The sequence below is a fragment of the Emys orbicularis genome, chromosome 3 (assembly GCF_028017835.1).
Source record: "Emys orbicularis isolate rEmyOrb1 chromosome 3, rEmyOrb1.hap1, whole genome shotgun sequence".
NCBI classification, from domain to species: Eukaryota; Metazoa; Chordata; order Testudines; family Emydidae; genus Emys; species Emys orbicularis.
This window is the reverse complement of record NC_088685.1, coordinates 196,796,297-196,822,092: the sequence shown is the minus strand read 5'-3', so window position 1 is coordinate 196,822,092 and position 25,796 is coordinate 196,796,297. Positions and strand designations below refer to the sequence as shown.

The window sequence follows — 25,796 nt, the reverse complement described above, 5'->3', positions numbered from 1 at the left end:
TGCCAGAAAGATTCAATGACCACACTGCGTCCTAATGCAATTGTGTCCTTGATAAAGGCCAAAGCAGGATGTGGGCTAAGGATGATGAAACAATGAATAAATTTCTTTTTGTACTTTCAAGTGTATTGTTTTCAGCACATGTATAGGGATAAGGGACCAAAGGAAGGAATATAGGTGCAAAATACAGCCATTGTACTGGTAAAAAAAAAAAAAAGGCAAGATGTTACACTCAGTCACATTCATTTATTTTTAATTTTTAATGAAATGCTGTGGAAGTGTGCTAAGTATGCCAGCTTTTGAGTTAAAGACTGGTTAATGTTTTGATTTTGGCAGAACTGGGGATGTTTCAGACCTGAGTTGTGAACCATGAAGTTTCAATCAAAGCACTTATATTGAAGGTAGCTTTGTAACAGAAAGTCTTATAAACAGGGGCAATACACTTTAATGTTACAGAGTTATTCGTTTTCAAATGTACCAGCCGTTATGGAGTATTTTATGGCTGTTTGCTTTCTTAACAAAAGGCAACCAGCAGATCTTTCATTCATCGACACACAAGGCATAGTCCACCTCTTGTGATATTTTCATGTGAAGAAAGATTGTGTTAAACAGTTCTGAATTTAAAATATATGTGAAGCTCCATAGGAAGCTGCCCTATACAAGACACTATTGACAAAGAGGTGTGCAAGACAGACAGACAATGCAAAGAATGTGTGGTTCATGTGTATTTGTCACATCAATTTCTAACAGACTCAAAAGATGTTGCAAATTCCCCCTATCTGTGGAAATCAAGCCACTTATTTAAGATGCCTGAACACTGGACACCCAAGTTTGATAATTTTGACCTAAGTTCACATTCGACACCGTTTCTTACACAGAAATATTAAGTGATTATTTCCCATTATCCTTCCAATATTTCTCATTTTGCCATCAGACTATAGCTGATGCTCCTATCCTTTGCTCCTATTTTGAAGCCTTTTCAAATTGGTCAATGTCTTTCCACTTCTGAGATGTGTTTTTACTAAGCATGATCAATTAAATGATTCCTGTTTTAGGATAGGAACAGGTGGTTTAATCTCAGCCTCCAAGAATAAGACATCCATTAAAACAATCATTTCTTTTAACTATTTTATGTGCATACACAAATAAATGCAATGCACAATAATGCACTTTGAGTTCTGATAATGGGATATGGTCAGTTAAATATATGCACTCCAGGACAGTACTTGAATATGTTATTTCAATGCAGCTGTTCTTTTTGAATATTAGATATACAAGAAATCTCCTTTGGCTAATTACAGTCAGACATCTTTCCCCATTCCTATATACAATTGTCCAGAAGGAGAGCAGTAAGCCCAGTGTGGCTTTTGGGAAGCTGCTTTTGCAGTGCATTGTGCCCAATGTTAGATCTTTACAGTTTGTACGGTGCACTAAGAGCCTGCTTCAAAGCCCACTGAAGTTAATGGGAGACTTTCCATTCATTTCAATTGGCTTTGGATCAGGCCCTTAATCCTCTGCTTCCCAATCTGGGGACCTGGCCCTTTGGGAGAAATGGCAGACTAGTCCACATGTGTACATGCATGTGTGCAGAGCAGGAGAGGAGCCACAGGGACTTGAAAAGCAATATGAGAACGAAGATCCACCCTGATCTCCCACTGCAAAAGTGCTGCTGCAGGCCAAGTAGCAAGTGATTCCTGGACTGCTGCCTGCCTTCCTTCCCCAAATGCAGCTGGCCACAGAAATACCGTAAACATGCAGGGTCTCAGACTCCGGGTATGTCTACACTGAAATCTCAGGGTGTCTCTGCAGCTCACGCAGACATATTCAAGTTAGCTTGATTCAAGCTAGCTTGGGTACCACCGGTGTCCTTACGCATCATGCAGCTTTCTGAAGAGTGGGGGAATGAGGGTCACAATCGCATATCAAAGCACAAAGATGTAAAAATATAAGGACAGAAGAGAGAACATGGAGAGAAGAAGAATCTGACAATTGTTAGGATGTGGGGGCATCCAAATGTCAATCCACCCAAACAGGGCTCCAGCAAAATGGTTGGGCATCTCTGAACAAGCTGTCATACCAATAAGGGTATATCTAAAATATAATAAAAGTGCATAAAACAAGGAATTTTTTTTAAGACTAAAGGTCAGATTCTCTAGATTTATGGCTCCCTGATTTTCTGTCCTGGCCTCAGCCCTGGCAGCATTTAAAGCAGTTTAAGGGCTCCTCCAAACTGTGTTCATTGGTCATAGAGCCCCAGAAACCCTACATGGTGTTCTCCTTCTACCACTGCCACAGCCCTTACACATTTACCCTTTAAGGCTCACTTTCTAAACCATTACATTTACAGTAACCACTGGGAGGTGGCTATTCATCTGGATGCGTGTTTCTAATGGACTCATCACCACAGCATCAAGGCATCATACTCAGAATTGAACGTATGTATCTATGTGAAGACAGAACCAGATCTCGTCCCTATATTAACGCTTCTTTCTTGAGTGGAATTAATGTAGGCAGCTTCCTGAAAGGAGAGACTGTGTGGGAGGAAAATGTCTTCATTTAAAACTTGAAAGAAAACAAAGCAATCTTGGATAGAGCAAGTAGGTTTTACAAATTGAGTTTCAACTCCTTGTCCTTATATGAGAGGCACTACATACCACCAGCAAAAACAAAAAACTAAAAAAAAAAAAAATTAATTCAACTAAAAAGTGAAATAAGAGTTGTGTATTCTTAACATTCATGTTCATTTTCAAAACATTTGCTAACAATACCTTTAAGCCTCCCAGCAGGAGGCTGGATTGTGAGTTCTCTTTTAAGATGTTACAATGTGCATGAAAGAAGGAAAAGCCATTCTTTACTTGCAGGTACTAGGCTGGGAAGGTCTTTGCTCTTGGCACAGTCACATTTGCAATCAACTCACATTTTCTTTGTTGACTGAAGGAGGTTACACTTCAGAGAATCAGGCACCCCAAATAAATAAAACAATAAAAACAATGCGGGGGGGGGAATGCAGTTTTACTAAAATTGTTATACAACTGCAATTGTTGTATTCTGGCTGGTAAATACCCCAATCCTCATCGTTTGCCTCCTACTCATACTGCCATCCCAAACACTACTGTGATTTTAGCAACCACCATGGGTGAGTTCCAGTCCTTGCACCAGCAGGTTGATGTGCTCTTGAAGGGCCTGTCTGTTCACACACGCCTTCTGCCACTCCTGCTCTTGTTCTCAGCCATCCTTCATCTGCCCTGTAAGCCTGGCCTTTTCACCTTTGAGGAAGTCCCTAGGATTCTGGCACCCAAACTGCCAGGAAATGGCTGCAGTGGCAGACATCCACAGCTTCTTAACCCAGCAGACATCATTGTGGACAGCAGTGAGGAAGACTGTAGAATCAGCCAGAGCTGTTGAAACCTTCACCAGCAGAACTGGATTCTGTGGTCATCAAGACTGAGCATTCAGGACACAGGGTTGAACCATATCATTGGCATAGCTTCTGGTATAACCTATAGCCACCCATAAGTCCATCACTGTTCTTTTAACATAGATGAAAGGATTTGGCATGGGGAGTTGTCTTGGGGTGCATTCATTGCTAGGGGCACCTCCTCATGGCCACTCTGGGGATTAGCTCTTTCCAGGTCCAACTCCCTTCTGCTGCTTGCCCTACTGCTGCTGCCTCTCTCTCTCTCTCTCTCTCTGTGTCTGTGACTCAGGTTGCTCCATCTTTCTGGCTTGGCCCTCCAGCCAGATGACTGTGTTTTCCTTTTCTGGGGTATCAAAGTCTCTTCCTCCAAGATGAAGCCTTCCCTTCTCTGCTCAAACCAGTGCCACTTCCAGTGGCTGGGAGGGGAACCCAGACCCACCCTCTACTCTGGGTTCTAGCTCAGGTACCCTCTAATCAGCAGCCAAGGTCTGTACCACCTTAAACCTTGCTGCCTTTTCCCTAATCCTTTTCCTACAACCTTTCCACCTGGTTTCCCTTCTTTAATCTACTGTCCAGAGAGTGGGTACAGGCTCCCTCACTACAGTTCCATGCTACTGCCAGCTTTCTGGCTTTATCCTAGCCCTGCCTATTCCATTCCAGCTGGGTTCTATCATTACTCAGGGGTTATTAAAGCCAGCTAATTCCCCTTGGCTGTGGCCTATCTGGTTAATTGGCCTCTCACTCTCATAAACCCCTTCTAGGCTGATGTAGGGTGAATATCCCACCACAGGAATACACTGAGTTATTGTCTTTCCAGGAGGTGATCCCTCCCCAACCCATTATCTTCAATGTCCTGATGGGTCAGAAGAGGCAGCAGGAGATTAAGAAAGTGTTCCTTGTTGAATGGGTTCTACTTAACTGCTATGAAACTACTTGGGTCCATCAGGCATGATTGCTGCAGAACAGACAGACAAGCTTTGCTGTGCTTCACCATTTGTGATGCCCAGCATGCGGCGGGGAGGTGTGGTTGCAGTATAAGACCTTCCCCAAGGACATGTTGTCCCTCTGCAGAAAAAGCTTCATAGGGGAAAGCTCTACAAATTCAGGACACGTGGCAAAGTTCACATTGCAGAACGTCCTTGCTATACTCCTTTCCCTTTGGAGAGATAACAGAGGAGGCAGGGAGCAAAGCAATCAGGATTTCACTGAAAGTGTGTCAAATGATTTAGAAGAGGAGAAGCATACACCCTTGTTAAGACATTTCTGTAGAAGCCTGTTTCCACAGGTATAACAAACTCTTTTCTCCTCTTCTCCAGAAACAAACAAAATAACCCACCCTAGAAACACCAGCTAATACTTGGTTCTTCATTTTAAATGATGGCTTTCAAGATGTAAGCAGGGTCTGAATGAGCTCTCCCCTGACATTGAGTTGGGACCCGGGGGAGACAGGAGCTGACTTTGTGTGTAGCATGATGGAGCTGCTTAGTCCAAATGATCACTTTTGGCTACTGCAAGAATGTGATAGTGTGAATTTCCTTCCTGTTTGTTTCCCCTCTCAGCCTCAGTGGTCTTTTCATGATGATACTGTATCTGAATCATGAATAAATTGCTAGAATAGTCCATGGACACTTTCTGATTATACTCGGCACTTCTTTTCTTTCAGTGTTTACTGTAAGTATACAGGATATTCAGCAACACACGTGTGAATCCAAGTCAGAATTTTACCTGATAAACATTTTATGGCAGAAAAGTATTTTAAGCAATTATAAGTGGATTTCAGGTCTTGTAATCTTTTTGTGATATGCCTACTTTAAGAAATCATCTTTTAAAACAAGATCAAGAGTGGATATCCACCATTCAAAGTAGTGCAATTTATTATGGTACTTGCCATTCTAAGAGAAAGAAATATTGAAAATACTGTGAGGAGGTTTAATACCTTCATGAACTTCATGTGCCCATTTCTGAATATTCACCAGTCCCCAGCAGTATTGTGTTCTATGACACTATTGTGTCTAGCACCCTCTACTGTTAATATTGCTTCAAACTTCATTAATATTGAGATAGCTGCTGCCAAACAAATGATAGTAAGGTTGTTCCTCCCAGCAGGAACTGAAGCACTGTTCGAACTCTATGAAGGCATCTTAACATACATTTGAACCCGGCTCTCTCAACAGCAGTGATTTTTGTCATATAAATTCTGAATACATTTGGCATATCTCAAAATTATTTTGGCACCAAACATACAGAACATTTTACACAACTGATCCTTTTCAAGAAATTTAAAGACATCTTGTTGCATGTGCAGTGTATGGAGATTATACAGTAACCTCTTTGCAGTAGCATTCTGCTGCCTGTCTCCCAGGACTCTTGCAGAATTGACATGGTTTCCTCAAGGGACTTACTTGATTAAAGAACATTAATTAATTGAATGAACATCTGCACTATTTTCAACTAATAATTAAAATTAGCTAGGAATTGTAGTCCCTTCAAACTGAAAACATACAGACTACCACTTCAGCTCATACCCACAGATTTTATTTCTCACTTTCTCCAAAAAATTGGGTAGAAATAGATACAAATACAAAATTAATCTTAGTGGCTCATCAGAGATTCAGTGGACCCTGTGTTTTGAAGACAGTCAGTTTGCTTTCTGGCTATGCTGACAATTTAATAGCATTTTATTCTTAGTTTCATGTGTTGAATTTATTAACCATGACAATGCTGACATTTATTCCTTAGCAAACATTGGGGAAAATGGTCTAGAGGGAAGTCATTACACTTAGGTGCACTGGTGGCTGCAGAAATTATTTTTGGAGTTCAAAAGTAGAGTGCTGTGTCTGTAGTTCACATTTGCTCTTATCCATGCACATGGCTAGAGCTTTAATGACTGCTCCCACACTGATCATTGTGATCAGAGCTTGTTTTATTTGTGCTCATAACACGTATAATAAAAAAAGTGACTAACCTGTACAACTGTTTTCTTATTTTGAAGTCCCACAGGAGCTTTCAGGATCCCCTCATTATCTCACCATTCATGAGGGATGAATTATTATGGCACTGAAATCACACTTTGGAGTGTTAATAATTACTGTTCTCTAAGTCATGGTGCTTTGACCAAAAGTCATCTCGTTAGGAGCCAAAAATCCAAGTTCTCTTGGATGACCTTCCAGCATGGATGGAGAGGAGATACTAGGTTGGTGGTGAGAAACATCAAGAACTCTAAGGGCAAAGAGAAGCCTGAAAGGCCAGGAGTTCATTGGAAGAGAGTGTCCTAAAAGCACCGGGAGAGTATTAGGAGAGCTGGGAGGCTACACAAGAAGTTGCTAGGAGGGCCATAGAGAAAACGTCAAAGAGCCTACTGAGCAACACAGAAAGATAGGAAAGAATCAGAAAGGTCAGAGTGTGCTTCCAATTTGGAAATTAAAGCAAATCAGCAGTTCTTTCTGAAGCTGAACAGTGTAACAAAATATCAGGGCTTATCCATGGCCATGCTTTGCCACATTTTGGGGATATTCCCAATTATTTTATGATATGGGTTTATTCAGTAAGGGAGAGCAGGTTGGCAGGTCGTAAAGCTAAGTCATCATTACACTATGTGGCAGTGCAGGAATCAGCAGGACAATCAGGAGGCAGTGGAAATTAAAACCAAAAATTCAAGTGAATGTATTGGTTACGAAAGGTCCCAGACGGAGAACCCTGGAGACTGAAGTCCTCTTTACTTCCATAGAATGGACACAAAATAGAGCAGCTCTGAAATGTAGGCTACATGTAATTAAACAATCTCCATATTGACCCATATTCACATTATGCAGCCAAACAGTTCAAGCGTAGTCAGTGCAACAGCAAGTCTAGTATTAACTAATACCAGGAGGCCCACCTTTGCAATATTGAGGGCCACAATGACAACTTAAGGGACACGTCTGATTTACACAGACCTCTATAGACAAGTAGAAATATTTGTTTCAAGTACATAGAGCTACACAGCCATTGGCTCGTATATTTGCCTACTCCTGTTCTTTATTAAATAGTTCTTAAAGCTATTTAAGGACTGGATGGTTAAGGAAAATTGGAGACTTTTACTTCTCAGTCCACTCATTAGTATCCTGCAATGGACGCTATTGTCTGAACGTTGTTACTGTCCAATCCTTGTTTGGTAAATTATATGAAATGAGTTTGAGAATCTCAGTTTAATGCTAGGGGGGCAGGGGTCTGCATCACACACATACCCAAACTCTAGCTGGTGCCCTTGTTGGCAGTCTTAGAAAAGAAGCCCAGGAGTGAATGGGCATGGAGATCCTTTAACCTTTGAAGATGGTAGTTCAGAGTATCAAGAGACATACTGCACACCTGACTGATACTGACACAGGACCCATGATGCCTCACTGAACTCTCAGTATCACAACACAGTGTGACCTAAAGGAAGTGGGGGTGGCCAGCAGCTGGAAGTTGCTTGGTTTCAGATAAAGTGGCCGGGGCAACACACATTACCAGCTGTCAGATGGGTTGACTACAATTTGGAGGGGTGCCATATTGTTGGTGGATCTGTGCCCAAAGTTACTTTAACCATCTCCTGCAAAGGCAGAGAGAGTGAGCTGGAAATTCTTCAACCCTGCTTCCCAACATAGCAACAGGCAGCTTCTCAGTTTTAGTTAAAATAACTTTCTTCTTGTTTATTTATTTATTAATTTTGAAAGGTGCTCAGATACCATGATGATGGGCAGGGCAACAAAAACCTCGGTAGAATGGAACAGCACAACTCTTTCCCACACCAACAGAAATGGAGTTGGGTATTCAGGGGAATAATTGATCATCTATTTGCTTTCATAAGATGAATGCCAAGAATGATTATTTTCTTTGGGCAGTAGAAACACTTTTTTGTGCTAGCTGGTCCTGACCAGGTCCTAGTATTTATCTTCATAGAATATCAGGGTTGGAAGGGACCTCAGGAGGTCATCTAGTCCAACCCCCTGTTCAAAGCAGGACCAACCCCAACTAAATCATCCCAGCCAGGGCTTTGTCAAGCCTGACCTTAAAAACCTCTAAGGAAGATTTTTGTATAATAGCAAAAACTCTGAAGGAGAGAGAGAAGAAACTGCTGCTAGATCACTGCATTATGGTAAAGGACCTTTTCTTTCCACCAGTGAGATGAATGCTGCGGGGGAGGGGAGGGAGGTTGCTTCTTAAAACTAAAAGTTTCATTTGCAAGTGGTACCTGGAGTTTCTAGAATAAAAGTCAAAGTCTGATGGGCTGAATGAGCAACTGGTCTTGTTTATGTTTGAAACATGCCTTTTGGAACTCATTGACTGCAAGTGAGGCTACTAGCAGAGAGTGCAGTATTACTAAGTGTGAGCAAGGGTGGAAGACTCAAGCTCGAAGCTGTGACTGTTGTTGTCATGTTAAAATCAAGGCTTAGGTTGTTTTAACTTCTGTACAGCAGCCACACAGCTTGGGTCAGGCATGGAATTACCTGTGTTAAGACTTCACGGTTATCTGATCCCATACTGCACAGTTGGTTGGCATGGAAATCATGATTGCTGGATGGTAAATCAATGGGAAAAGCTTACCCTCGGGTCTTTTTCCAAATGAAGCTTGTGCTGAAGACTGCGTCTTCTCCTGGCCCTGGAGATGCCATTATGATAAAAATGGTACCCAGCATCTATAAAGGGAAGCTGGGGAAGAGAAAGAGCAAATTTAAAAAAACCAAACAAAGCCAAAATAAATACACTTAAGAACTATAGGGAAATTTTTTTTAAAGGAGCCTAAGTCCTATTCACTTTTTAAAGACAGGCTCCTAAGTCACTTAGGCACTTTTACCCTATAACATTAAGGTTATTTGCTACGAATGTATTGTTTCACTTGTAAACATTGGTATCAATGTCACTCTGCATTCAAGGTCTGCAGCACCAGTATTTCTGCAGGACTTCCAAATTACATCAGAATTATTTCTTAGTCCCTGAAACATCCAAAATAAAAGGATAAAATTTTCCTCTACTGCAAATGACTTAGAATTACCACAAATTGTATTTCAGAAATAAGGCAAGACAGAAATGCTTTTCTGAGCCATTATATTGCACCTAAAATGAAGCTCTAAGACTTAGGGCAGAAAGCAGAGTGATTTTCTCCACCAGATAAATGCAGTGTCTGGAGTTTCTTCTCAATACTGTGGAATGAAATTGATAAAGAAAAATAAGGGAAAAAAATAGATGGTACCATGCATTATTAGCATGGTACAACATTTCTGATAGCCTATCAGAAAGCTCCATTTGTGTCTCAAGTTCTAAAGCCTTCTGATAATTCTATTTTCACAGGCAGATTCCAAAAAATTATTTAAATCTACCAAAAGTTTTTTTTAATTCTCCTTTTAGCTACCTAAAATTTTTACTTCTCAAAACAAGCTGTATTTTAATGTCGCTAACATTTCAATTTCAGGGACTTAATTTAGCGTCATTATCAAGGGAATAATTAAGAGAAATTACAAACACTCATAGGGGTTTTAAAAATGTTTTAAATCAAAACAAATACAAAACATTTTATCAATGAGTCTGTAGTCCTTATGAAAATATAAACATGGAAATTATTAATAGTGATTCAACTTTTCTGATTGAAAATGGAGATCAAGGGCCAGATTCCAAAGGGTCTACTCATATCCAAGAGTCTACTACACTTGATACGTAACATCAAACAGCAGCTCGCAGGGCCAAGACTCTGCCTGTCTTTGAGACTTATTTGTAAATTAGTTTTACAGCGATTCAAGTAAAAATAGTCTAAAAGGGGCATCTTCATAAAAAGGGTAGCTATTTCTCATGGTAATTCCCAGAATCCAGTGTACGATGCTAAATCCTGGCCTTCCAGATGAAAGTCCTTAGACTGATCACACAGGATATATTTGTGTATACCGCAAAGATGTACAGTGAATATAGAGGATAAGCAAATAGCTGGATTAGTTACCATTTGAAATACACTGACTAGATCTACTTTAATGCTAACCTGGGGCAAGATTGTGCCTACCCTTTCATAGCTGCACTGTGTATGCGGGGGCAGAGCGGAAGGCCACAACAAATCTTTTTTCTCCTTGTGCAAACTACACAAGGGCCTCACTTGACTGCCATCTCTACATCCCCTACAGCTACAGTATATATGGGGCCTGGCAGTGCATAGCTCCCACAAGGTGCAGGAGGAAGTGAAGTCCTGGACCCATCTCTGCATTGACATCAGCATGCAGGGCGAGTAGGCTATTCTCTATAAAGGGGTGTAACAGGAGTTGCACTCTCCCAGCATTGCTAGGAGGCTCTGGGGGGGGAAGTCTTCCTCCATTATGTGGATCTCCTCTCTAGAACCCCCCCTGAAAAAGTGCAGTTCCACATTGCCCCCATTACAGGGCTGCGCCTCAAAGGTACAGTTGAACCCAGGGACAGTAAAACTGCAAAGCGAGAAAGGGAAAGAAAAGAGACCAAATTTTGCAGGTGACAAGGTCATTAAGACAGAGAGGAAGGAGAGGGCATGGAGAACTTCTCACCGTTCGGCGTAACAATCTGAGTGTAACACAATGACTAAGTATATCACACAGCAAATAAAAGTCTTCTACTAGTTACTCCTTTAACTCAAGTGACCTAGAGACAGCACTTTTGGTGATGAAGGTCCTGCTGACTCCCCACTGTGGAAGACTTGTTATGTATTTACACTGCCCTCATCTCCTTAACAGAGGGTACTACAAGGATTATTCCAGCTCTCATAAATCCATGGTCAGGTTTCCTCCTTATTTCCCCCAGTGAAGTCCGGTTATTTTTCCTTTTTACCAAGCATCCAAATCGGTTCCTATCAAGAATTCATTTCTGATGCTTTCAAACAAACGTGTTCTCTTGGCTATTTTGGACACATTTGGAGAGAAATAATAGGCCCTTATGGCTCATTTTCTATGCACATTTTGTTGGGCTGAGCCTACATATTGTACAGTATAGCAAAACAACTATGTATATGTAGAGGACTTGAACGTAAGCAAAAGCAACTAGACCAAGTCAAGTAATGAAAATCACAGATTCAGGAACATAGTCACAAATGAGCTACTTGAATCTGATTTATTGTAATTCAGAGAGTGATAGTACCCATTTATTAATAGTCAGAGGACCATCGGTTTTCATGATATTTGCGAATCCCAAAAGCTTTGTGAATTTGAATTGGAATTATTCATTATTATTGGTCATTTGTTAGTCTCCCGTTGAAAGGCTTCAATCATGGAAAGGAAACAAGACCAAATGACCAATTGCTTACCAGGAATTGTCAGTAATTAATAGTGGTAGTGAACAATTTGCAAAGAGTTTGTGAACCAACAATTGTCTGAAAATTATTTGTCTAAACTCTTCAGTGAACACTTACAAATAATGAAGATCTTAAGAGAAAACAGGAAGAGATCACACACAAAACTAGGCCTACAAAGTCAGTTTGATGAATATGACTTAACTAGTTGCTCAAACCCATAAATAGCAGTATTGGGCCCTCTGCTTTTGAGATGGCTTCCTGAAGTCCTGTACTGATTCAGCAACATCTCATTGACCAGTGAGACCACAGGGGAAAGTAACTAATGGTACAATATTGCTCTCCACCAGTGACTTGAGGCTTTGCAAATGGAAATGCTGACCATTGCTTTATAATAGGGTGAAATCAGAATGAAAGGATTCATGTCTGTTACAAAAAAGAAATAAAATGTCAGTAACAGTAACTCCATGACCAATAAGGAGGAAGGACACTCTAGTGCAGTGGTTCTCAACTGGGGTCCACAACCCCCTGGGGGCTGCAAGCAGGTTTCATGGGGGCCACCAAGCAGGGCCAGTATTAGACTCACTGGGGCCCAGGGCAGAAAGCCAAAGCCCAAGCCCAGCCCAAGCCCCTTAGCTTTGCGGGGACCATAGTGTGGGGCCATGGGCAACTGCCCTGCTTGCTACCCCCTAATGCCAGCCACAGACTTCCCATATGTCCTTTGGCATGTCTCTTACTCTGCCCTGTGCCTCAGCTCCTCATGTATAAAATGGGCCCTCAGAGAGAGTTGTAAGGATGATTAAGTAGAGTATTAATTATTCTGAGGGTCTCAGGGTATGTCTACACTACGAGGGTAGTTCGATTTCACTTAAATCGAATATGTGGAATCGATATTGCAAAGTCGAACGTGTGTGTCCACACTAAGGACAGTAATTCGACTTTGTGAGTCCACACTAACGGGGAAAGCGTCGACATTGGAAGCGGTGCACTGTGGGCAGCTATCCCACAGTTCCCGCAGTCCCCGCTGCCCATTGGAATTCTGGGTCGAGCCGCCAATGCCTTCTGGGTAAAAAAAATGTGTCGAGGGTGCTTTTGGGTAATTGTCGTCATCCGTCCGTCACTACTGCCCTCCCTCCATCCCTGAAAGCGCCGGCGGGAAATCAGTTCGCGCACTTTTCTGGTCAGTGACAGCGCGGACGCCACAGCACTGCGAGCATGGATCCCGCTGCGACCATCGCTGCAGTTGTGGCCGTTGTCAACGCCTCGCAGGTTATCATCCACCTTTCCCAGAGGCAGATGCAGATAAACCAGGCGAGGAGGCTACGGCACCGCGGTGAGGGCCTGAAGTCTGAGAGTAGCACAGGCCTGGTGGGACCGCATAGTGCTGCAGGTCTGGGATGAATCCCAGTGGCTGCGAAACTTTCGCATGCGGAAGGGGACTTTCCTTGAACTTTGTGAGTTGCTGTCCCCTGCCCTGAAGCGCAATGACACCCGGATGCAAGCAGCCCTGACTGTCCAGAAGCGAGTGGCCATAGCCCTCTGGAAGCTTGCAACGCCAGACAGCTACCGGTCAGTCGCGAACCACTTTGGCGTGGGCAAATCTACCGTGGGGGTTGTTGTGATGCAAGTAGCCAACGCAATCGTTAAGGTACTGCTCTCAAAGGTAGTGACCCTGGGAAATGTGGAGGTCATCATAGATGGTTTCGCCGCGATGGGATTCCCAAACTGCGGTGGGGCTATAGATGGAACTCACATCCCTATCCTGGGACCAGAGCACCAGGCCAGCCAGTACATCAACCGAAAGGGCTACTTTTCAATGGTGCTGCAAGCACTGGTGGACCACAGGGGACGTTTTACCAACATCAACGTTGGATGGCCGGGCAAGGTTCATGACGCTCGCGTCTTCAGGAACTCTGGTCTGTTTAGACGGCTGTAGGAAGGTATTTACTTCCCGGACCACAAAATAACTCTTGGGGATGTGGAGATGCCTACAGTGATCCTCGGGGACCCAGCCTACCCGCTAATGCCCTGGCTCATGAAGCCCTATACTGGTGCCCTGGACAGTGAAAAAGAACTCTTCAACTACCGGCTGAGCAAGTGCAGAATGGTGGTGGAGTGTGCTTTTGGCCGTCTCAAGGGGAGATGGAGAAGCTTACTGACTCGCTGTGATCTCAGCGAAACCAATATCCCCATTGTTATAGCTGCTTGCTGTGTGCTCCACAATCTCTGTGAGAGCAAGGGGGAGACCTTTATGGCGGGGTGGGAGGTTGAGGCAAATAGCCTGGCTTCTGATTACGCCCAGCCAGACAGCCGGGCGATTAGAAGAGCCCAGCGGGACGCGCTGTGCATCCGGGAGGCTTTGAAAGCTAGGTTCCAGAGTGAGCACGGTTACCAGTGACTTTTCAGTTTGTGTACAGAGAAGCTGAACCTGCCCCCGTTTCTTTACCCAGTTAATGTTGACTATCCTCTCCAGTTACATACCCCCTTCACCCCCTTCCAAAAAAATAAAATCAGTTTTATTTTCTTAATGAACACCGTTGTCTTTATTACTGTTTTCGCAGGAATGTTTTAAACCTGGGACGCAGACTGTGGTGGGGAGCGGGTGTAGTGTACTGATGCAAATGATGCTTCTAAACTCCAGGAATGACAGGATTTGCAGTGGTGGACTGGTTGTTTCAACGGAGCCTGCCAGCCCTCCTGAGCGGGACTGCGTGTATGTGGGGGCTATGTGACTTTATGGCAGGGGGAGGAGGGTTTCAGATCCCCTGCTGCGTGGCTCTGTGATCCAGGAAAAGGACCGCTGCATAAGATCTGCCCTCCCCCGCCACACAGTCACAGAGCACCCCCCCCCCCCCACAGAACATGAAAACCACCTCCATCAACAAGGCGCCGGAGCGTGTCCATTTGCTCCCTCATAAGTCCAAGCAGCGTTTGAGTCGCAATGCCAGTCTCTGCTGCCAGCAATCCGGCAAGCATGAACTCTGCCCCTGTCCCACCCCCTCGCGGCTGTCCCACGGTCAGTGGTGGGGTAGTGGTGGCGGCCGCACCTAGGATGGAATGCAGTGCCTCGTAGAAACGGGATGTGTGGGGCTGGGATCCGGATCGTCCGTTTGCCTCTTTGGTCTTCTGGTAGCCTTGTCTCAGCTCCTTGATTTTCACGCGGCACTGCGTTGCATCCCGGCTGTATCCTCTCTCTGCCATGGCTTTAGAGATCTTCTCATAGATCTTTGCATTCCGTCTTTTGGAGCACAGCTCGGAAAGCACGGACTCATCGCCCCACACAGCGATCAGATCCAACACTTCCCGATCAGTCCATGCTGGGGCCCTCTTTCTATTCTGAGATTGCACGGCCATCTCTGCTGGAGAGCTCTGCATCGTTGCCAGTGCTGCTGAGCTCGCCACGATGTCCACACAGGAAATGAGATTCAAACTGCCCAGACAGGAAAAGGAATTCAAATTTTCCCGGGGCTTTTCCTGTGTGGCTGGTCAGAGCATCCGAGCTCGGACTGCTGTCCAGAGCGTCAACACAGTGGTGCACTGTGGGATAGCTCCCGGAGCTATTAGCGTCGATTTCCATCCACACCAAGCCTAATTCGATATGGCCATGTCGAATTTAGCGCTACTCCCCTCGTTGGGGAGGAGTACAGAAGTCGAATTTAAGAGACCTCTATGTCGAACTAAATAGCCTCCTGGTGTGGACGGGTGCAGGGTTAATTCGATGTAACGGCGCTAAATTCGACATAAACGCCTAGTGTAGACCAGGCCTCAGATATTAAGGTGATGAGGGTCATGTAAATACCTACATAGAACAGAACAGCAAACAGATTAATTTCCACTTAATGTACAAATATAACATAGCACTGAGTGCTCTCAATGTGTATCAAGGTGAGAATAAGCCTCAAAGGATTTCAGGCATATTTTATATTGTTCAACACTTCCTTACAATCAACTCTTCTGATGCAACTACTCTTGTAAATTTTAAAAAAAGCTCTAAGAGATACTGCAAAATCACGAAAGAGCCTCTCTATATCCCGCTCATCTCGACTCTTCTTTCAAGATGACACTCTCCCAATTCTTTATTCTCCAGTTAATAATATAAACAACAACATGGTAAAAATAAAATCATGTTTGGCTTCTTCCTTTATTATTACAATTGCAGTCACACCTGCCAGCCCCAATCATGGCCAGGGACCCGCATTGTGCTAAGTGCTGTACAAATACAGAACTAAAAGAAAGTCTCTGCCCCAAACGGCTGGCAATCCTGTAAAGGAACCACCTCTAAAAATAAATTTTAAAACCTCGTTACAAGCTAGCAGGGGGAAACAAAGACCATTGAAAGGGAAGAGGCTTTGCTAATGACAGGAATTACTAGAACGTATTTTTAACTACAGAAGCAAGATTACATTTTACAGAAGTGAAAAGTATTCCACTGGGTGCTGTTACTGCATGCGTGTGACTCTGGGATGTCTTTGTTGCTTCTCAGGCTACTGTTCCAACTGATAAGCCAGGGAACAATTACATGATTAAAGTCTGTGTAGGAGGCAAGTACATAAGTTATACCTGCCTCAACCCTTAGCTGCACCTTCCTCCTGAAACCCATACTCTGGGAGGTAAAAATTATCTTGGTTTCAAATTACTTTTTTAATTTGCTCCTGAACTTTGCACCTGTTCTGTGATTCTTCCTTCCCAGATGCAGAAAAGAGGGTGAGGAATTTACCGAGGGAGGCTCAGTCACAAGCACACAGCCCGTAGAGAAGGGTAGTGCTTAGCTGTGCTGCTACAGGAGTATCCCTGAAAGGGACTGTAACCTATGCAGCCACAATTCTCCTGCTGCTGCCCCATCACTCAAGGAGGGTAATTTGCTGTTGGCCTATCCCATCAGTAAATACCCCCTGTGCATCCCCAATGTTGGTTCAGCAGCTGCACTGTCAAAAAAAGCGTGAGGTGGAGCCAAGTCTCCACCCATTCTCTGTCCACTCAAAAACCCCCTCCTCTGGAGGAGGGAATAAACAGATGTACTGCACACACGTGCTCATCTGCACCTGGATCCAACGTGTGGGTGTCCCACATAGGACTATAAGAGGGTAGAGGGGTGCTCTTGTTCCTTTTTGTTCCCCTGCACATGTGTAAAGTACAAGTTATAATCCTGCCTTTAACCCTTTTTCAGTCTTTACTTGGATAAAACATTTGTTGATACCAAACGGGTTTTTTCTTGAATAAGAGACAGACTCAGTGCAGATGTTAATGAAAAGGAACCATATAAAGAGTCAAATTCAGATTTTAGATGTGCAATAGCATATTTTGAGACACACACCCAGTGCTGTCATGGTGCATGCAAGATTAGAAACTGACCCTATCTTTGATGGTAACTTCCCTTATTCTACAGCAGTAGAATCCATTCCGTAACCAGCAAAGGGAACATTAGCCAACAGAACTGCAAAAGAATTCAGTATAATCAGAATGGAGGTACATGCATAACAAGCATATTATGATGCAATAGCTAAAAACAGCTAAAGCTCACAGTGGAATCAGTATTACTTGAGGCTCAGTGAGAGATGCAGCATTCAAAGTCTGTAACCACTTTTAAGAAGTGACATAAATGAAGTAATTAACAAGGAGAGAGCATGGGTCTCAGACTTAAAATATCCTTAACATTGAACTGTAATGATACATTGCCAATCGGTCAGCCTATCCCACTATATTATATAGCACAGTGTTTCCATTGTATGTTGCCAGTTGTAATAGGGTGCACTCACCTCTCGTGAGCTCCCCCTGGCCAAGTGCATGTGCCTGCACACTCTCTCTACCTGTTTGTGGTGGGTCTTCAGTGACTCAGCCCTCCGGCCTAGTCATACATAGTCTGTCAGTGAGACAAAAACAAAGCAAACTCCTTTCAGAGTACAAGGCCAACAGGGGCCTCTCTCAGTGCCCTCTGTAACATCTCTCTCAAGTTGTCCTTGCTTTGGTACAGAGTGGTTCTCCAGGGCTCCCTCCCTGGAGGCAGTGTCTTCGCCCTCGCAGGGCCTTTTTGGCCACAGCTCTCCAGCTGGGCCACTATAGTTCAGTTCCCCTTCTGGGGTGCCTCAAAGTTCAGGTCACATTCCCAGGTGACCCAGGCATGCCTTCTACTCTGGGATCCTACAGATAGCAGCCATCCACCATGTCCCTTTAAATAAACTGCATTGCTGCTACAATTCCCTGGGCCACTTCCCCATTGGTTCCAGCATATTCTTCACCCTTACCTCAGGGCCCTGTCCTGGTGGAGTCCCAGCAGCCAGCCTGGAGCACCATCCACTCTCCTCCAGCTCTCAGTCTGGCCCTGCAGCTCCTCCTATACTAGCCTACTGGGCCCTGATTGGTTGCTTCCCATGCAGCTTCTCTAGGCAGCTTGTAGGATCTCTCTACTGCCCTTTTCTGGGGTCGGGTGTGGCAGGGCCACAAGGCCTCCAGGGAGCCTCAGGGCCTAGTCCACCCTGTCACAGATAAACTTAATATAGAGACAAATACACGATTATAAATTGGCCTAAAGAAGTGATATTGATGAGATAAGCTACCAGTCACTCTCTTCAACTTTGTGGAATTGATCACATATTGTAGTTGATGTATTTCTACTGTTCGTCTTCCTCTCCCATCTTGTCAGTTGATAGTGTCAGTTAAAGTCTTTCATTATCTCATGTTTAGGTCCAAAGTTCTGTTTTTCTTACATTTAGATGTATAACCTGTTTATTAGTGGTCCAGTCAAAACTCTATGCGATATTAAGCTGCTCTCCTTTTTCCTCCTATTTTCCTTATTTTAATATCTTAATGTTGATATTAATTTGGAGTATTGTTGAAGGGGTTTCTCCCTTTCTTAGTATTCAAAAAAAGTTCTCAAACTATCAGGTTTGGTTGCAGGCGATGACCTTCTTCCAGAAAACTACAAGTTCCACCACATTACTAAGAAGCTATCTTTTATTCCTTCTCCCCTGTAGAACTCTAACATGAGTTTTTCTAGAACCAGAATATCCCACATTTTTGATATCTGTCAATAGTTTTAGGAGAGTCACTCCTCTTCCATCACCTTGCTGTGGTAATTCTAGCAGCATCTAGGAGATGAGTGATCAGTTTTTTATGGTTTTTACGAGACTCAGAGTTTTCAGGACAATTTAATAAAAATAAGGGATTATCTAACACCTGATTCTGTTATGTCCCTTATGGAGTCCCCAACAGCTTTCCAAAATGTCTTAGTTTCAGGGCAGGAAATAACTACATTCCTACAATGTATTCTGTTGTAACAAAGAAGCATCTTTTGGTTCATATGATTGTTCTGCAGGGCATGCAAGAGTTGATCCGGAGTGACTAGGGGACGCAGATTTGAACTGTATCTGGCAGAAAATGCACTATCAATCTAACATATAGTCCCGCATCACCTTTTGCCACTGTTCCTTAGAACGGTCGTGTCTGATGTACTCTCTGAGAGGAGCAACTCTCTCTGAGTGGTGAATCAGGTTCATAACATACCCGGATGCAACACAGCCCCTAAACTGAATAGGAGCTTCAATAGAACTACTTGCACACATAACTTTAAGCATGTGCTTAACTGTTTAACTGAATTAACATCTAAGCAAACACTTGTGCTATGCAACCATTAAAGATCCCTGTTTGAAAGGAATTCTCCCTGTGCACTGAGGATTAAGACAGGAATAACATCTAAATCACGTAGCACTTAATAGTTGTTCTGCTAGAGCCCAATGCAATCCAAACTTCAAATATTTGAGGTGTTGATCTATATCTCAAACTCATTTTCTGAGTGGGCCATAAATATGGTGAGATAGTTTATTTCATCCTATTACTTGTGCAACAGTTCCACCCAAAGGAAAAGAAAATCTATATCTTTCAGTAGTAAATGCATTCAGAAGATGCACATTTCCCCAGTGAACTGACTGGCTCTGTTACAGTTGTCTGAGAACTGGGAACTGCCTTGCAGCAGAAATTAGAAACCTTTTCATCCCACTTACCAAATGCACTGAGGAGGCTTATAAATATTCAATATGCATTTTAAAGCTCTCTCTCACTCCAGTTAGCATTAGCAATTGCTTTACATTTAAATACACAGATGAAAGCCAAGCCTGAAGCCAAAGGCACTCAACGGCTATAGTGATAAGGGCCATATAAGTATGGAAATAGACAGGAAGGCAGGCACTTTAAGATACAGAAATAACAAAGCAAAGCAAAATTAAGAAAGGACTAAAAATATTGTTGGATAAATTGTTGGGAAATATTACTTAGGATTACTGCTGTTTCAAAGGTTTGCACAGAACTCACCTGAAATCTAATTTGTTATTTGCCCAGGGCACCAGATCTGGACTTCAGTGTGGCATTTTATTCAAAACACAGCATCCCGGCTGCCCAAAGCTACCTAGCACCATCCTTTGTCATTGTTTTAGTCCTGACTCAGAAGGCAAAACATCGTCAACTCTAAGGATCAGCCCAAGCTTCAGACCCAAACACTTCTGAAATCTGGCAACGGTCAGGTCCAGTTCTGAACTTTGTGACTTGGGCCTACCAGGCCTAATTCATGCCATACCTAGGTGTTCCTTGCAGTCCCCATTGTAGCTAATCATCTATAATCATGTAATTGTATTATCTATTGTTGTAGTTAACCCATATGTAATCAATGGGTGATGAATAGATTTAAGTTGTAGGTACAAGTAGAGAAATAGGTAGGATAGTGTTATAGGGATATGGGATTGATAAGCATGTATTATTGGTGAGAGAATAGTAGGTATATAAGTAAGATAAGGCTATAACATAAGGCCTACAGGCTTTAGATCTGTAAGATATGCAGCTTGGCCACACAAGGTCTCAGGCCGGAAATAGGTTGGCATGACTAGATGGCCAAGAGAGAACCTTGTACCAGTAAATTGTAAGATTATAATAAACGATGTGTTATGTGCTGATATTTTGGAAACTATGCAGCAATAGACTGGAAAATATGCCTCAATCTGCCAGTTAATATTGCAAGATGCCCCATAACATTTCAGGGGATTCTGTAATAACTTCAAATTGCTATGGTAACTCATTGATGTACATGTTAATGAGAATAAGGGGAATGATAGAGGTAGCCTATGAGAAATGGGGCACCCTAAAATTCATGGGTTGTGGAAGTGCAAAAAAGGAGAAAGGGATTGACACTCTTATGCATATGCATGGTTGGTGTCAAAGAAATTCAGGATAAAAGATGTTGCCTAGACCAAGAAGGTAGGGAAGCACAACAGGAAACATCCAAGGGGATGGCCACCTGATGGTCATCCTACTCATCTTTATGTTTCCCCAGGGGATGTAACTATGAAATCACTGATGCTGGACATCTTATGGTTTGTCTCTATCTTCGTGTATGTTTTAATAGTTGTGGCATTGATCATCTGCTTAATGAAATTGTTAATAAAAGGACTTTGATAACTTGTGAATGTAATACTTTTGGTCATTCTTCCTCACGTGCTTCAAGTCTTCAAACCTAATGATATTTCTAATAGTGGTTCTCACCCTGCTAATTCTGATACTGTAGCCATTAGGGAGTGTGAAACTTCGGCACAGGCCACTGTGGTTTAAGATACCATTGGTAATAACAACCTGTCAATATTATAAAGGCTACATGATTCAAGTACTAATGAGGCCTGGCCTTGTTTATCTTGGGAAATCTGATATGTTGAGGGTATAGGCTGTAGCAAAGTCAACACTAATCTCATTAGTATTTAACATAAGATTGTTCTTGCAAAATACTTTCAATGGCATTATATATTTTTATAATATTTCTCCCACAAGATAATTCATAAATGTATGGTTAGTGGTTCATCTGTATTTATAGCCTTATTTAATGTGTCTTATCCAACCCTCTTTTTTTTTTTGAAAGAAGAGTTTCAGACAGCAATAAATATATATTATGACTTATTTGGTTTAGTCCTATTTGATCTGTTCTTTTTTTTGCATAAGTTGTCAATGGAAATTGTGTAACATATACTGTAATGTGAAGGTTTGTTACGGTACATCATGATTATCCTAAAAATGCATGTTGGCCTGACTTACAGGCTTGATCCAAAGCCCTCTGAAGTTGACAGAAATACTCCAATTGACTTCAGTGGGCTCTGAATGGTCCTATACCTGCAGTGGAAAAACTTCTGCAGAGAAAAGCTAATGAGCACACTCAGAGTCGAAATACATGGACTCCTTGGAATCTTTGCCTTTGGATTTTATCTAGTTATGTCCTTTCCCTCACCCCTTCCTCCTGTACATACTATCTCAGGAAAGGTCATGGGTGGTGCAGTTGTTGGACATGAGAAGTTCAGTAAATGGGGGCAGGGGCAGGGAATAAAAAAAGAAAGAAATGTCAATTCTTATATTATCACTGATCATCTGTACAGGTTATCCTGTTAATAGATATTTAAAGCCTAATTATCCTCTGCTTTGCATCTTGTGTAGTGATTTACATCTGCCAGGCTGAATGGTTTCTGAATTAAAATGGTTAAAATTTAGGTTTCAGTGCTGTGAATCATATAGGTTCAAGTGCATTTACGTTGCAGTTTATTTGATCATTTGAATGTTCAATTCCGCAATATACTGGGCACTGGTATAAAGAATTAGTACAAAGATGGTGGATTACTGATCATCGTTATTAGTTTATTGCTGGAGGAAAAAACATGTCAGCCTGTGATAAGTGTTTGCGTAACTTACATAAAAGAATCTGCACAGCTTAGAGAGATTTTTCTATTATATTCCAACAACCCTGAAACCTGGTACTGTCACCATGACCTACAATGTCAAATCAAACCAAAGCGAGTCAATAGTTTCCAGGTTTAGAGAACATGAGTAACCCTTTAAGTATTTGTACATAAGAGGTTGACACATTTTGCACTAGTTTTGCACTGTCTATTGATCCAGCAAATCATTGCCTGAAGATGATGACCATTATCATTCAGTCAAAAACCTGAATTGCAGGCTTAGAAACAATAGTTACTTCTCTGTGCACTGATACCAACAATGTTACAGGAGAAAGAGAATTCTTCAACCATGCCAAGAAACAAGAAAGAGATAGAACACAGAAAAGGGTACGGTCGTTGTGGGTGTCTGATAGGAGCTTCTTCCATTTTTAGCAGCAACATATGGCCACTGGGAATAAGAAAAACAGCCTCATAAAATCATTCAACTAAATGGTTCCATAACTGCTGCATATACAGCAGGCAAACATGCTACATTATTTAGAATAATAAAGTAAATATGATTCCACCAGAAGCTGAAATCAACACAGTTATCTCAAACAGAGGTTAATGGTGCAAAATTGAAGACTGATAATTTTGGTGCATTTTGGTCACTATGTGAACTGAAAAAAGAAAGTAAAATGTTTTTCTTTAGATGCCGGGGCATGTTTTCTGATCTCGCTTACGCTGATGGTGGGGTCAGTGGCGTTACTCCTCAATTAGTGCACTGGAAATGACATCAGAACCAGAAATCTGCACAATACATCACCCACACCACCTCTGTTCTTATGTGATTTACACTGTGAAAATTACCCTAAGCTAATTAGATTTTTTCCCCTTGACCCATATCCGTAAACAGTCCTTTTACACTTTTGTATTTCTGGATTCTCTGTTCAACACTTCCACTTGGTAGATCCCAGTACTTAAAAATCTATAACATAGAACTTTCATTAGTGAGGCCACCACTTGTCGGACCATTACAGAATTTCAGGGTCACCCTGGAAATGCTAACCCATGCTTCAATAATGGCCCAAAGTGATTATTGACATCTCCAAGTCATTTGCAGAAGTCACCCCACTCCTCACAAACATGAAACTCACCATAAACATATATCCTTTGTCGCCCCCAACAGAGAATATTAAAGTATTCTCCTTCTTAGGCTTCCCCTGAAGTTGATTCAGAAGCTTTTGATACATCATGCTGTTCACCGGCTCCTTAATACAGGTGCATGGGAGTGAGTAATACCTGTCCTATGCAACATTCCATGGCTACGAGTAAGTGGAGAACTTCATGCTCTTGTTAATGATAGAGAACTCTTAAGGACTTAGCAGCAAAGTATCTGCATGACTTTGGGCACGTCTTCACTACCCGCCGGATCGGCGGGTAGCAATCGATCTATTGGGGATCGACTTATCGCGTCTAGTGAAGACGCGATAAAATCGATCCCTGATCGCTCTGCCGTCGACTCTGGAAATCCACCGCGGCAAGAGGCGGAAGCGGAGTCGACGGCGGAGCGGCAGCGGTCGACTCGCCGCCATCCTCACAGCCAGGTAAGTCGACCTAAAATACGCAACTTCAGCTACGCTATTCACGTAGCTGAAGTTGCGTATCTTAGGTCGACCCCTCCCCCCCCCATAGTGTAGACCTAGCCTTTCTTTCATATTCCTGTCCCACCAGGGCAGTTAAAGATCAGTTGGATTATCCTTACTCATTATCTCAAGGTTCATTCTGTACTGAGAGTCAGTGCATATGTAACCTAGACACCTCCTGGGTGTGGTGTTCTGTCCCATCTAGTGGCACCGAGACCACTTAGAGAGAGTTAAATGAGTCTGGTCTACAGCCTTAGCTAAGAGTCAGTTGGCTTTTAGCTCATGAGGTAGAGGCTCATGCACTAAGCTCCAGAGGCCCCAGGTTCGATCCCGCCTGCTGATGACCGGGGTCTGTTGGTGTTACAAGTGGGAAATGACTGCCTAGGAAGGAGTACTGCAGAAAGAGATCTGGGGGTCATAGTGGGCCACAAGCTAAATATGAGTCAGCAGTGTAACATTGTTGAAAAAAAAGCAACCATCATTCTGGGATGTATTAGCAGGAGTGTTGAAAGCAAGATATGAGAAGTAATTCTTCTGCTCTATTCCATGCTGATTAGGCCTCATCTAGAGTATTTTGTCCAGGTCTGGGCACCACATTTCAGGAAAGATATGGAGAAAGTCCAGATAAGAGCAACAAAAATGATTAAAGGTCTAGAAAACATGACCTATGAGGGAAGACTGAAAATATTTGGTTTGTTTAGTCTAGAAAAGGGAAGACAGAGAGGGGACATGATAACAGTTTTCAAGTACATAAAAGGTTGTTACAAGAAGGAGGGAGAAAAATTGTTCTTCTTAACCTCTGAGGATAGGACAAGACGCAATGGGCTTAAATTGCAGCAAAGGAGGTTTAGGTTGGACATTAGGAAAAACTTCCTAACTGTCAGGGTGATTAAGAACTGGAATAAATTGCCTAGGGAGGTTGTGGAATCTCCATCAGTGGAGATTTTTAAGAGCAGGTTAGACAAACACCTGTCAGGGATGGTCTAGATAATACTTGGTCCTGCCATGAATACTGGGGACTGGACTAGATGACTTCTGGATTTCCCTTCCAGTCCTACAATTCTATGATTGTGTGAACCACTGCAGTAATTACTGCAGTGGCTGTCTGTCAACCTAACATAGGTCGAGTTAAGTTTATAGTGTTGACATGCCCTCAGATGCTACAGTGCTGAGAATTAGGGCCAGCGAGAGAAATCACAGACAGGGTGTCTGTTCCAAAATATTGAGTTTTATGTTTGAGAGAAAGATTTTTCTGACCTGTGTCCAATAAATGTACACCATCTCCAAGGAACAAGGTGTCAGAGCTGGTAATATTTCTATGCCATACAGTCCGGTCAGCCATGAAGCCTCCAATTTCCTGATTAATGTTCTTCCAGTACTTATTACTAGCTTTCATATTGTCACAGTAGTGATTATTCCGATGCTCAGCCAAATCAGAGAAAACTTTATCACAGCTCTTGGACACAAATCTCTGATGAGGTCCAAATCTGCTCTCATAGGTTGTATGAGGTGTACACCAGGAATAAGTCCCAAATCATCTCCACCTGAGGGATTCGCCAAAAACGGTTTATCACAAACTCCTAAGTCAGTGATCATAGATGCTGCAGAGTGGGCAAAATGTGATTCCAATGCAGGCTATCTCTCCACCCTGTAGTCAGCAATCCTCATGTCATGGTGTACTCCTTGCTCTCTCGCAAACTTCTACAACCTTGAGATCCAAAATTGCCCAGAATCCATATGTTGGCAACCCTGGCAGCACATATATTTCTCTCCCCTCAGTGGCCAAGGTACCTGTGCTGTCAGTT

The 25,796-nt window shown here is 42.7% G+C and overlaps 1 protein-coding gene across 2 annotated transcripts in view; it reads right to left on the bottom strand.

Annotated features, from left to right (window-relative positions):
* The window catches only part of PCSK2 (proprotein convertase subtilisin/kexin type 2), a 182,672-nt gene that overhangs the window by 139,408 nt on the left and 17,468 nt on the right, over positions 1-25,796 (bottom strand). The window contains exon 2 of one of the 2 annotated variants that reach the window (XM_065401063.1): positions 8,981-9,085. The exons of the other annotated variant lie outside the window; for it this stretch is intronic. Coding sequence (XP_065257135.1) covers positions 8,981-9,085 — 105 coding nt within the window. The remainder of the gene's footprint in view (positions 1-8,980; positions 9,086-25,796) is intronic. 2 annotated transcript variants of the gene reach the window in all.